Source organism: Lithobates pipiens, unplaced genomic scaffold, assembly GCF_037356315.1.
Source record: "Lithobates pipiens isolate NorthernLeopardFrog02 unplaced genomic scaffold, aLitPip1_a1.2 Scaffold_18, whole genome shotgun sequence".
Taxonomy (NCBI): domain Eukaryota; kingdom Metazoa; phylum Chordata; class Amphibia; order Anura; family Ranidae; genus Lithobates; species Lithobates pipiens.
In genome coordinates, this window is record NW_027507758.1 from 367,006,066 (window position 1) to 367,019,559 (window position 13,494).

General features: G+C 35.4%; 1 protein-coding gene across 4 annotated transcripts in view; it reads right to left on the bottom strand.

Moving 5' to 3' along the window:
- LOC143988218 (titin-like) overlaps positions 1–13,494 on the bottom strand; it is a 171,306-nt gene that overhangs the window by 105,407 nt on the left and 52,405 nt on the right. For all 4 annotated transcript variants that reach the window (XM_077487613.1, XM_077487614.1, XM_077487615.1 and 1 more), the window contains 3 exons: positions 8,315–8,566; positions 2,813–3,064; positions 541–792 (listed from right to left, as the gene is read on the bottom strand). In XM_077487613.1, coding sequence (XP_077343739.1) covers positions 541–792; positions 2,813–3,064; positions 8,315–8,566 — 756 coding nt within the window. The remainder of the gene's footprint in view (positions 1–540; positions 793–2,812; positions 3,065–8,314; positions 8,567–13,494) is intronic.

Consider the following 13,494-nt stretch of genomic DNA (forward strand, 5'->3'; position numbering starts at 1 on the left):
ACTGCGTCCAATCACAGCTGATCACATGGTAACAGGAAGAGCTGTTTAGGATTAGATGTAGAGGATTGGCTTTTCTTCTACTCGCACTGACGGGGCACTGACGGGGCACTGACAGGCGTTAATACAGGAGAGCCGATTGGCTGCTCTCCTGACAGGGGGGTCTTCGCTGATAGTACAATATCCAGTAGGGGTACTACTTTAATGTTGGGTTGTCATAAGACATAAGAATATTATCTATTTGCGTTATTTTGCACATCTTAATGAGAAGTTTTTTGCAGAACTGGGACATGGCGAGTTTTTTGAAGTTGGCATTTTTGGTTATATACATTATACAATATTTTGAAAAATGAAGAAATTAAATAAAACTATATTTTTTTCACAATCTTTCTTTTTTACACACTGTCACCATTATTAACAAAAGCAGAGACCAGGAAGGTGTACTCATTTCCAGGTGTCAGGCCTTCTAGCCTATAAAAAGTTGAAGGCAAAGTTCTACTAAAGGTTGATATGTGTGTGGCCTGCATAAAGCTTGATACTCACTTGTATAGTTAGCTATTACTGAGCTGTTGCCTTGGATATTATCAACAAAAGCAGAGACAAAGAAGATGTAATAATTTCCAGGTGTCAGGCCTTCAATAATGTCAGAAGTTGTAGTTACATTCTTATTGAAAGCTGGCTCTCCCAGGATCTGAATGAAATAAAAGCTGGCATTTCCATCTGGTTTCTCCCAGCTCAGAGATATTGAAGTAGTGGTGATAAGCTCTGTGTTCAGGTTCTTCACGACTTCAGGTACTACAAAGTAGACAGAAAATTGAATGATATTGCAGAGAAAAATATTTCCAGTGATGGCTAAATTATATTTATCACAAACATTAGAGGGAATGTATGCCATTTTACACATGTATACTAAAGAAGTTGTAAACCCTCGTGTTTTTTCACCTTAATGCATCCTATGCATTAAAGTAAAACAAATTCTGTCAGTGACCGCCCCCCCCCCAGCACCCCCGCTTTACTTACCTGAGCCCTGTATTTCCCTCGTCGGAGACGCGATCTCCCTCTCCACACGGGGTCCCAGCTCTTGATTGTATCAATTGATAGCAGCGCAGACATTGACTCCCGCTGCTGTCAATCAAATCCAATGACACGGTCGCTGGGGGGCGGGGCAGAGTCCGACATTCGTGTCTATGGACACAAGGTAAACCCCCCCGGGAGAGTGCTTCTCCTAGGGGGTTATCTGATGCGAGGAGGAACCTCAAGAGCCACTGAGGGACCCCAGAAGAGGATGATCTGGGCCACTCTGGGCAAAATGAGCTAGACAGTGGAGGTAAGTATGACATGTTTGTTATTTAAAAAAAAAAAACCACTGACAACCACTTAAGCACTGTAGGCACAAAACTGCATTTAGATAACATTATTAAAACTCAAGGAATTGTTCATAAAATTAATGTTGGAATAGCATTGCCACCTCTAGCTCCAAATGTGTCACTTTAGCTCATTTAGCTTTGTACACTGATTTTTTTTTGTTGTATGTATAATTACTACAGGTTGGGTAAAAAATATAAACTACATTTTTTTGTTAAAGTTATGGAGAAAACTTAGAGATGAGTCCAGTAACAAAATGTTTTCAGTGTTCTAGTATGGTACGCATCAATATCTCTGATTTATCAAGTTGATTAAAGTGTTATTAACCATGACTTTTGGAAGGTTTTACCCCCTTCGTGACCAGGGATTTTTTTGCTATTCACAGTGCTAGTTTAACTGCCAATTTCTCAGTCATGAAACACTCTAACCAAATGAAATGTATATACTTTTTTTCATACAAAAAGAGCTTTCTTTTGGTGGTATTGATTCTCCACAGTTTTTTTTTTTTACTAAATAATAAAAAATACCAAAAAGTTTGAAAAAGGAAAACATGCTTCCAGTTGTTTTTTTTATTTATTTTGCAAACAAATACCCTTTCTTCATAAATGTAGGCCAAAATGTAGTTTTCTACATTTGTTTGGTAAAAATAACCCAAATTAGTGTATATAATTTAGTCTGTGTGAAAGTTACAGTCTACAAACTATAGTATATTTATTTAAAATGTGATCAATCCTGATGTAATGAAGGTCTCTCTTGAGGCTTTAAAATACCAGGACAGTACAAATGCCCCCCAAATGGCCCTTTTTTGGAAAGTGGACAGTCCAAGGTATTTAGTAAGAGGCAAGGCAAGTTTTTTGAAGTAGTCATTTTTGACATCATTTTTGGGAAAATTATGAAATTAAATAAAAAAAAACATTTTCAGAATTTTTTTTATACACTGTCAACATTATGGGTTTTACTTCCTCCTTAGTTCCTTGCAAAGTAAAAGCATTATTATGTTACACTTACCTGCAAGCGAAACCCACGCTGTCCCCTGTGCAGGCTGCGTCCATGTTCACCCCTCTTCCTATCGGGTTTGTGGACTCTGTGACTAGCTGGAGTCGCGTGACGTCACTCCCACCCATGCGCGCGAGAGCCGCCAGAAAGCAGCACTCGCTAGTGAAGAAATGGCACATAGAACCGTTTCTTCACAGCGCATGTGCCGATGATGTAAATATCTCCTAAATTGTGTAAGTTTAGGAGATATTCATGGTACCTACAGGTAAGCCTTATTATAGGCTTACCTGTAGGTAAAGGTGGTTGTACAGAGTTTACAACCACTTTAGCAAGAGCAGAGACCAGGAAGGTGTACTAATTTCCAGGTGTCATGCCTTCTAGTCTATAAGAAGTCGAAGGCAAAATTCTACTAAAGCATGATATGTGTGTGGCCTGCATAAAGCTTGATACTCACTTGTATAGTTAGCTATTACTGAGCTGTTGCCTTGGATATTATCAACAAAAGCAGAGACAAGGAAGGTGTAATAATTTCCAGGTGTCAGGCCTTCAATTACATCAGAGGTTATAGTTACATTCTTATTGAAAGCTGGTTCTCCCAGGATCTGAATGAAATAAAAGCTGGCATTTCCTTTTGGTTTCTCCCAGCTCAGAGATATAGACGTGGTGTTGATATGCCCCGTGTTCAGGTTCTTCACGATTTCAGGTACTACACAAAGTAGAAAGAAAATTTAATGATATTGCAGAAAAACCCATTTCCAAGGGTGTGACTGACTAAATTATAGTTACCACAACCATTAGGAGGAATGTATGTAAGGAATTGTTAAAAAAATTATTGTTGGAATAGCATTGCCACCTCTAGCTCCAAATGTGTAATTTTAATTCATTCAGCTTTGGACACTTATTTTTTGTTGTAGATATAATTACAACAATTTGGGTAAAAGTATAAACTGCAATTTTTTGTTACAGTTTTGTAGCAAAGTTAAAGTGGTTGTTAAGCCACTTAATGCACTTTATACCATCCTGTCTGTTTAACCACCTCCCACCCAGACACTGCACATAAGTCCTTTCCTCGTTCTAAGTGGATGTTCAGGAACGTCCCTCAGAATGAGTGCTAGCAGCACAGCCACGAGGCATGCTGCAGCTTCATCCTGTGATCATGAGGGATTGGGATATGGGTGCTGTGATTGGCCCTCCTGATTATGTGACAGCTGTGTCCAATCACAGCCATCACAATGTAAACAGAGATGCGTGTCTCTGGGACAGTTCTAACCACCGATCTCATTGAGAGCTCAGTGCGGGGTGGGGGGCTTGAGAGGGGGAATCTGCAGATCTGTGAAAGCTCTCTGTGTAAAGATGATTTTACACAGAGAGCTGTTACAGATCACCCCACAAACAGTACACCAAGCACCACTGATACCCCTGCCCCTATACACATTTCAGTGTCTCCATAAAACATCTGTCCCCCATCACTGTCAACACCAAATAAACACTCACGAAATAGTGATAAGAAAGAAAAACAATCACCGTAAAATTGTTCTCATAAAAAGAGGGGAGGAGAAGGGGAGATCAAGGGGAAAATTATATAATAATGTCCAGGAAATTGTTATTATAGTCCATACAAGTTTTAATTCCAAACACCAGAGGCAGCAGCTGTCTTGAGAGGAGAAGTACCACTAGGAAAATATAATGCAGAAAGGACAACAAGTGCGCCAAACTAAGTGCAGTATATAAAATACAATTTAATATAATAAAAACACACAGCCAAATGGCTACTCACGAAGATAAATAGTAGTCAGGCATATCAATATGGTGAAGGGGGAAACATTCACAGTCACTTTTCCACGGAGGAGCGAGGATGGTAGCTTGCTGAATTTATTACATTTTGGACAATGATTTTTTTTTTGTAGATATTATTACTACAGGTTGGGTAAAAAAATAAACTACAACTTTTTTATTACTGTTACGGATCAAAGTTAGGGATGAATATAGTAACAAAATGTTTTCATTGCCCTAGTATGGCTCATATCAATATCTCTGATTTATCAAGCTGCCTAAAGTGATTTCTAACCGATTGACCTGCGGAAGCTTTTATCCCTTCATGATCAGGGCATTTTTTTTATCATTCCACACTACACTTCAACTGCCAATTGCTCAGTCATGCAACACTGTACCCAAATAAAATGTATGGAATTATTTTCACACAAATAGAGCATTCTTTTGGTGGTATTTAATCACCACTGGGTTTTCCTTTTTACTACATAATTGTAGAAATAATCTATTAAAAAAAAAAAAAAACATGTGTTTCTGTTATAAAATGATGCAAACAAATAATCTTTCGTTATACAGTAACTTTAGACCAAAAATGTAGTCTGCTACATATATTTGGTAAAAAATAACCCAAATCCCTTTTTATTATTTAGTCTGTGTGAAAGTTATATGGGTTGATTTACTAAAGGGAAATAGGCTGTGCACTTTGCAAAGTGCAGTTGCACTCTGCAAGTGCAATTTGTTCCAGAGCTTAGTAAATGAGCAGAAGCTCTGCTGACTTCCACCATCCAGGCAAAAATGCTGTTTTTATATATTTTTAAAAATTTTGGTCTTTTTTTATTTGTAGCATAAAAAATAAAAACCCCAGCTGTGATTAGATACCACCCAAAAAAATTCCATTTGTGTGAAAAAAAAAAAAGAATAAAAATATAATTTGGGTACAATGTTCATTCAAAGTGTGACAGCGCTGAAAATTGGTCTGGGAAGGAGGGCGTGAAAGTGGCTAGTATTGAAGTGGTTAATAATCCTATGTCCCCTTGTCAGTGTTTTATAAAACTAAGCCGTTTCTTTACCAGTTTTCAGAGCGCCGATCGCCGCTAACCTGACCTGCTGACTCTCTCCTTTCCCCATCAGACGGCTGCTGAGGATTACTCACTGACATTAGTCAGGAGGGGAGGTGAAGGAGAGGAGGAGAGAGGTGGCACATGAGTAGCGATCGGTGCTCTGAAAACTGGTAAAGAACGGCTTATTTTTATAAAAACACAGACACGGGGCACATAGGATTGTTAAACAGACAGGATGGTATAAAGTTTAAATGAAACTTCAGCACCAAGAGGAGAGGGGGTGGGCACTGCACAGCAGCAGACAAGCAGGGAGGGAGGGGGAAGAGAGGACAGAGGAGGACAGCAGAGCTGCGGATGATGGAGGGACGTAAACTGACCACAGTGTCAGGGTTCAGCAGCCATGATAAACCGTAGTCAATTTACAGAGGGGAGGACACAGCCAGGCAGGTGCAGCGAGGTTCTTTAGGGGTTACATAGGGCCAAATTACACAGCACAAGTACTATCCTGTATAACATGCTTTAACGGAACAGGATCAACATTTTTTTTAGGTTAACAAATGCTTTAATGATGAGTCTAGTAACAAAATGTTTTCAGTGTTCTAGCATGGTACGTACCAATATCTCTGATTTATCAAGCTGCTTAAAGTGATATTAACACCTGGAAGGTTTTACCTCCTTTATAACAAGGGCATGATGTAAAAATGTATCAATCCTGATGTAATGAAGGCCTCTCTCATTTCTTGAGGCTCTAAAATACCAGGACAGTACAGTCCAGTTAGGTGGCACATGTGTGCTCTGCAGGTGACCCAGCCGTGCTGTGATTTAACACAGCAGATGTTGATCAACGGGTGCAGGCCAATAGGTCAACGTTGACACCCACTGACCATCCAGAATTTACACAGGACAGAGCCCTGCCTATGTAAACAAGGCAGAGCCCTGTCCTGTTAGCTGGGAAGTAATGGGTTTTCTTTCACTGCAAAGCAGGCAATAAAATCCATTACTTGCCTTAGTGAAAGCACCACACTGTTTACACTAAAATACTGGCTAGGCACACATTTTACTCTTTGAAAGCCCTAGATATTTAACCTCCTCCCAGTCAGTGTCATTAGTACATTGACAGTGCATAATTTTAGCACTGACCACTATATTAGTGTCACTGGTTCTCAGTGTCAAAAGTATCAGTTAGTGTCCGAATGTTGGCCGCAATATCGTAAGCCAGCTTTAAGTCGCTTTATTGCTGCCATTATTAGTAAAAAATGTATTAAAAAAAATAATAAATAAAAATTCTAGAACATATACCATAGTTTGTAGACGCTATAACTTTTGTGCAAGCCAATCAATATATGCTTAATGGGATTTTTTTTTTTACCAAAAACATATAGCAGAATACATATCGGCCAAAATTTAAAAACAAAATGTGATTCTTTCCATTTTTTTTATTGAGTGTGTTTTATAGCAGAAATTAAAAAATAAAATTTTTAATCAAAATTGTCAGTCTTTTTTAGTTTATAGTGCAAAAAATAAAAACCACTGAGGTGAAATAGTCCCACCAAAGAAAGCTTTATTTCTGGGGAAAAAAGGACATAAATTTAGTTTAGGTAAAGTGTTGCATGACCGCGCAATTCTCAGTTAAGGTAATGCAGTATCATAAAGAATTACAGGTGATGAAGGGGGGAGGGTAAATCTTCTGGAGCCAAGTGTTTAAAGTGATATTAACCAACTGACCGTTGAAAGGTTTTACCCCCTTTATGACCAGGGCATGTTTGTCATTCAGCACTGTGCTGCTTCAATTGGCAAGTGTTCAGTCATGCAACAATGTAGCCAAATTAAATGTATATAATTTTTTTCACACAAATAGAGCTTTCTAATGGTGGTATTTAATCACCAGTGTTTTTTTTATATATTTTCTTGCTAAATAATTGAAAAAAAAATACCAATATTTTTGAAAAAAATAAAAAAGTTTTCTGCGTTTTAGTTATAGAATTTTGCAAATGAATAACCTTTCTTGATGAATTTATACCAAAATGTAATTCTTTTGTAAGAATAACCCAACTCAGTGTATATTATTTAGTTTATTTAGTTATAGGGTCTTCAAACTATAATATATTTTTGAAAATTGATCAGTGCTGATTTACTGTCATTCAGCACTGTACTGCTTCAATTGGCAAGTGTTCACTCATGCAACAATGTAGCCAAATTAAATGTATATAATTTTTTTCACACAAATAGAGCTTTCTAATGGTGGTATTTAATCACCAGTGGGTTTTTTATTATATATTTTCTTGCTAAATAATTGAAAAAAAAATACCAATATTTTTGAAAAAAATAAAAAAGTAAACCCAAATCAGTGTATATTATTTAGTTTGTTTAGTTATAGGGTCTTCAAACTATAATATATTTTTGAAAATTGATCAGTGCTGATTTACTGTCATTCAGCACTGTGCTGCTTCAATTGGCAAGTGTTCAGTCATGCAACAATGTAGCCAAATTAAATGTATATAATTTTTTTCACACAAATAGAGCTTTCTATTGGTGGTATTTAATCACCAGTGGGTTTTTTTTATATTTTCTTGCTAAATAATTGAAAAAAAAAAAACAATATTTTTGGAAAAAAATAAAAAAGTTTTCTGCATTTCAGTTATAGAATTTTGCAAATGAATAACCTTTCTTGATGAATTTATACCAAAATGTATTTTTTTTGTAAGAATAACCCAAATCAGTGTATATTATTTAGTTTATTTAGTTATAGGGTATTCAAACTATAATATATTTTTGAAAATTGATCAGTGCTGATTTACTGACTGTCTTCTAGTTTCTTAAAATTCTAAAATGACAGGACAGTACAAAAAAAAACAAAAACAAATGACCCCTTTTTGGAAAATAGACAGTCCAAGCTATTTAGTAAGAGGCATGGCAAGTTTTTGAAGTTGTAATTTTTTGTCACAATTTTTTGGAATATGAATAAATAAATAAAAATGTTCACAGTTTTTTTTTACATACCGTACTATCAACATTATCATCAAGAGCAGAGATCAGGAAGGTGTAATAATTTCCAGGTATCAGGCCTAATCAGAAGTTCTACTAAAGTTGATATTTGTGTGGCCCGCATAAAGCTTGATACTCACTTGTATATTTAGCTTTTACTGAGCGGTTGCTGTGGATATTATCAACAACGGTAGAGACAAGGAAGGTGTAATAATTTCCAGGTGTCAGGCCTTCAATAATGTCAGAAGTTGTAGTTACATTCTTATTGAAAGCTGGCTCTCCCAGGATCTGAATGAAATAAAAGCTGGCATTTCCATCTGGTTTGTCCCAGCTCAGAGATATAGAAGTGGTGGTGATAAGCTCTGTGTTCAGGTTCTTCACAATTTCAGGTACTACAAAGTAGACAGAAAATTACCACAGCCATTAGGAGGAACATATACCTATTTACACATGTATACTAAGCACTGTAGGCACAAAACTGCATTTACATAACATTATTAAAACTCAAGGAACTGTTAATAAAATTAATGTTGGAATAGCATTGCCACCTTTAGCTCCAAATGTATCAATTTAGTTAATTCTAGACATGTGCAAAAGGAAAAAATGTGTTTAGTTTATTTTCATTTTAATTAGTTAATTAATTAATTTTGTTTAGTTATATTCGTTAAATTCCTTAAATTAATTTTCATATTTCGTTTAGTTTTCTACCGAATTCGAAAAATCGGTCACATTTGAAAATATTTCAACCAAATTCGAAAATATTTCTAACGAATTCAAAATGATTTCAACATTATTCGAAATTATTTCAACCGCATTCGAAACTATTTCAACTGGATTCGAAAATATTTTGCAACGCGACTTTAGGGCCATGTATCTCGGGGTCACTTGGTGCTAGAAACCACAAATTTGTATCTGTTGTAGTGCTAGTTCTATTGTGTTTGCATACCAAATTTGGTGTTTCTAGCTATAAGTGACCCCAAGATATGTGGCCACAAATTTGGGTCGCAAAATGTCATTCTCTGCTGCAGAAAAGTACTTTCATATTGCCCATATCTGGGGTCGCTTGGTGGCAAGTGACGTGGTAAGTGGGCAATCCACAACTTGGTCACATGGCACTCATGTTAAGTCACGTGGCACTCGTGTCAGGTCACGTGGCACTCGTGGCCAGTCACGTGGCACTAGTGTCAGGTCACGTGGCACTCGTGTCAGGCCATGTGGCACTCGTGTCAGGCCATGTGGCACTCGTGGCAGGTCATGTGGCACTCCTGGCAGGTGTCATGGCAAGTGGACAATACACAACTTGTGGCAGGTGACGTGGCAAGTGAACAATACACAACTTTTGGCAGGTGACGTGGCAAGTGGACAAATACAATACACAACTTTTGGCAAGTGGACAATGACATACAGCATATTCACTTGCCTTGAGATCTGTGACTTCTTCAATCAGGCATGCTGACAACTTCATTGATACCATAAATATAAATTAAATAAGATGTGTGTTTTTTTTGCACTGGTACACTGCAAGTATGAAAAGTTGATGTGACAGATATATATAAGTAAGTATAAGTAACTAACCATCTTCCAAAATTTCTAAATCAATTTCAAATTCAAATCAAAAAGATTAGAACAGAATAGAAAAAAAAAATGTAATAGAATAAAATAGAAATAATATACAACCATCATCTGAAATTCAAATTTGAATAGAATACATTTGAATTTGGAATAGTATGAATTCAAATTTTTTAATGAATTAATTTTAAATTTGGATAGAAAAGATTGTAATAAAATAGAAAATAGACTAGAAAAACGATAGAACAGAACAGAATAGAATATATTATATTTTATTCTGTTCTGTTCTATTGTTTTTCTAGTCTATTCTTTTATATTCTATTAAAATCTTTTCTATTAAAATCAAAATCATTATATAGTAAATTTGAATTTCGGAAGATGGTTTTATATATATATATATATATATATATATATATATATATATATATATATATATATATATATATATATATATATATATATATTTCCGACATTTGAATTTCGTATACAATGAATTCGAATTTGAATAGAAAAGATTAGAATAGAAATAGAGAATAGACTAGAACAATAGAACAGAATAGAATATAGATACTATCTATTTCATTTTTAATTAATTTTTCAGATTACCATTTGTTTTAATAAGATCTCCTGCAGACTATTGGCATCTATTTCATTTTTTTGCAGATCTCCTGCTGACTATTAGTATCTATTTCTTTTTTTTCACCAGATCTTCTGCAGACTATTAGCATCTATTTCTTTTTTTTCCAGATCTCCTGCAGACTATTAGCATCTACTTCTTTTTTTAGCAGATCTCATGTAGACTATTAACAGCCATTTCACTTCTTTTTTTGCAGATCTCCTGCAGACTGTTAGAATCAATTTCATTTTCTTTTTTTTTTAACAGATTTCTATTTATTTCCATCAGATCTCCTGCAGTATATTAACATCAATTTCATTTTTGCAGATCTCCTACAGACTATTAGCATCTATTTCATTTTTATTTTTATTTGTTTGCATTAGAACAGCCATTTCCTTTAGATATAGATGCTAATAGTCTGCAGGAGATCTGCAAACAATGAAATATATGTTATTATACTGCAGGAAATCTCATGTAAATAAATAGTAATCTCCAAAAAAAATATGAAATTGATTCTAACAGTCTGCAGGAGATCTGCAAAAAAAAGAAGTGAAATGGCTGTTAATAGTCTACAGGAGATCTGCTAAAAAAATAGATGCTAATGGTCTGCACGAGATCTGGTTAGAAAACAAAATAGATACTAATAGTCTGCAGGAGATCTGCAAAACATTTAAATAGATGCTAATAGTCTGCAGGAGATCTTATGGAAACAAATAGTAATCTGCAAAAGAAATGAAAAATGAAATAGATAGTATCTATATTCTATTATGTTCTATTGTTTTTCTAGTCTATTCTCTATTTCCATTCTAATCTTTTCTATTCAAATTCGAATTCATTCTATACGAAATTTGAATGTCGGAAATATATATATTATAAAACCACCATCTTCCGAAATTCGAATTTAGTATATAATGATTTTGGTTTTAATAGAAAAGATTTTAATAGAATATAAAAGAATAGACTAGAAAAACAATAGAACAGAACAGAATAAAATATAATATATTCTATTGTGTTCTGTTCTATCATTTTTCTAGTCTATTTTCTATTTTATTATAATCTTTTCTATCCAAATTTAAAATGAATTAATTAAAAATTTTGAATTCATACTATTCGAAATTCTAATTTATTCTATTTGAAATGTGAATTTCAGAAGATAGTTGTATATTCTTTCTATTTTATTCTATTAAATTATATTTTTTTCTAATCTTTTCTATTTGAATTAGAAATTTTGGAAGATGGTTAGTTACTTACTTATATACATCTGTCACATCAACTTCTCATACTTGCAGTGTACCAGTGCAAAAAAACACACGCATCTTATTTCATTTATACTACTTTTCTGCAGAAGAGAATGACATTTTGCGACCCGACTTTGGGGCCATGTATCTCGGGGCCACTTATAGCACTACAACATATCCAAATTTGGGGTTTCTAGCTCCAAGTGACCCCGAGTTATGGGGCCCCAAAGTCGGGTCGCAAAATGCCAAGCACTTTTCTGAAGGATATGTTGTAGTGCTAGTTCTACTGTGTTTGCATACCAAATTTAGGGTTCCTAGCTATAAGTTGCCCCGAGATACATGGCCCCAAAGTTGGGTTGCAAAATGTCATTTTTTAAATTTGATTCGAATTTCGTTTGAATTCGTTAGCATTGCAATTCGGTAATTCGGATGCATCCGAATGTCCGAATAATGAAAATTCGTCAGAATTTCGATTCAGAATGAGATGAAATGCACATGTCTAGTTAATTCAGCTTTGGGCACTAATTTTTTGTTGTAGATATAAATACTACAGGTTGGGTACAAATATGAACTACAATTTTTGTGACACTTATGGAGAAAACTCAGAGCTGTATCTAGTAACAAAATGTTTTCAGTGTTCTAGTATGGTACATACTAATATCTCTGATTTATCAAGCTGATTAAAGTGACATTAACCACTTGACCTCTGTAAGGTCTTACCCCCTTCATGAACAGGGCATTTTTTGTCATTCAGCACTGTGGTACTTCAATTGGCAGTCATGCAACACTGTACCCAAATTAAATGTATATAGTTTTTTTTGTTTTGTTTTCCACAAATAGAGCTTATTTTAGTGGTATTTAATTACCACTGGGTTTATTTATTTATTTTTTGTACATAATTGAAAAAATACAAACAATTTTGACAAAAAGGGGGTTTTCTGAGCTTCTGTTATATATTTTTGAAAACAAATTACCCTTCTTCATAAATTTAGACCAAAATGTAGTCTATAGCATTTCTTTGGTAATAATAACTTTAATCAATGTATATTATTTTGTCTGTGAGAAAGTTATAGGGTCTACAAACTTAATATATATTTTTGAAAATTGATCAATCCTGATGTACTGACCGCCTCTCTAATTTCTTGAAGTTCTAAAATGCCAGTACAGTACAACCCCACCCCCAATTACCCCTTTTTGGGAAGTAGACAGTCCCAGGTGTTTTTTTAAGTTGTAATTTTTTGGAAAATTAAATATTTAAAAATAAAAAATAAAAAATCTTTTTTTTATTTTTAAATATTGTCAACATTATCAACTAAAGCAGAGCAGAGACCATCAATGTGTACTAATCTCCAGGTGTAAGGCCTTCATAAGAAGTTGAAGGTACAGTTCAGGGGAGAGGGAACCGCTTCCTCTCCCCGTCGCCACTCCCCTTCTCAACCTGCCCCTCATAGCCGCCCCGTTACTCACAGCGTGTGTTCGAAGACTCCCCTCCCTCCCGCCCCCCACCCAACCCTGCCCATCTGAGCCACCCTTAGGGGTCTCAATTGTAGCCGGTATAATCATACCCCATTCAAAAGTGTCCGAGCTCACCATCCCCCCACGTGATCTTATCACTCCCCATCAAAATTCTTGTAGGGTGGGATCCTAATCCCTCCATAGCACCCATCATACCCTACCAAAAAAAAAAAAAAAGGGGGAAAAAGAAGAAAAAAAAAAAAGAAGCTTATATATAGATCCCCCCCCCAACCCACCCCCCCAAATCCCACGCTCCCAACTCAACTATAAAGTCTCATTACCCCTTCTAGTGTAGAATTGTGTGTGCTATTTTTTCGCCATATGGCATCACAGTGTTCTATATCCATAGTACTATACCCCAACTTTAATCATTTCATTTTTC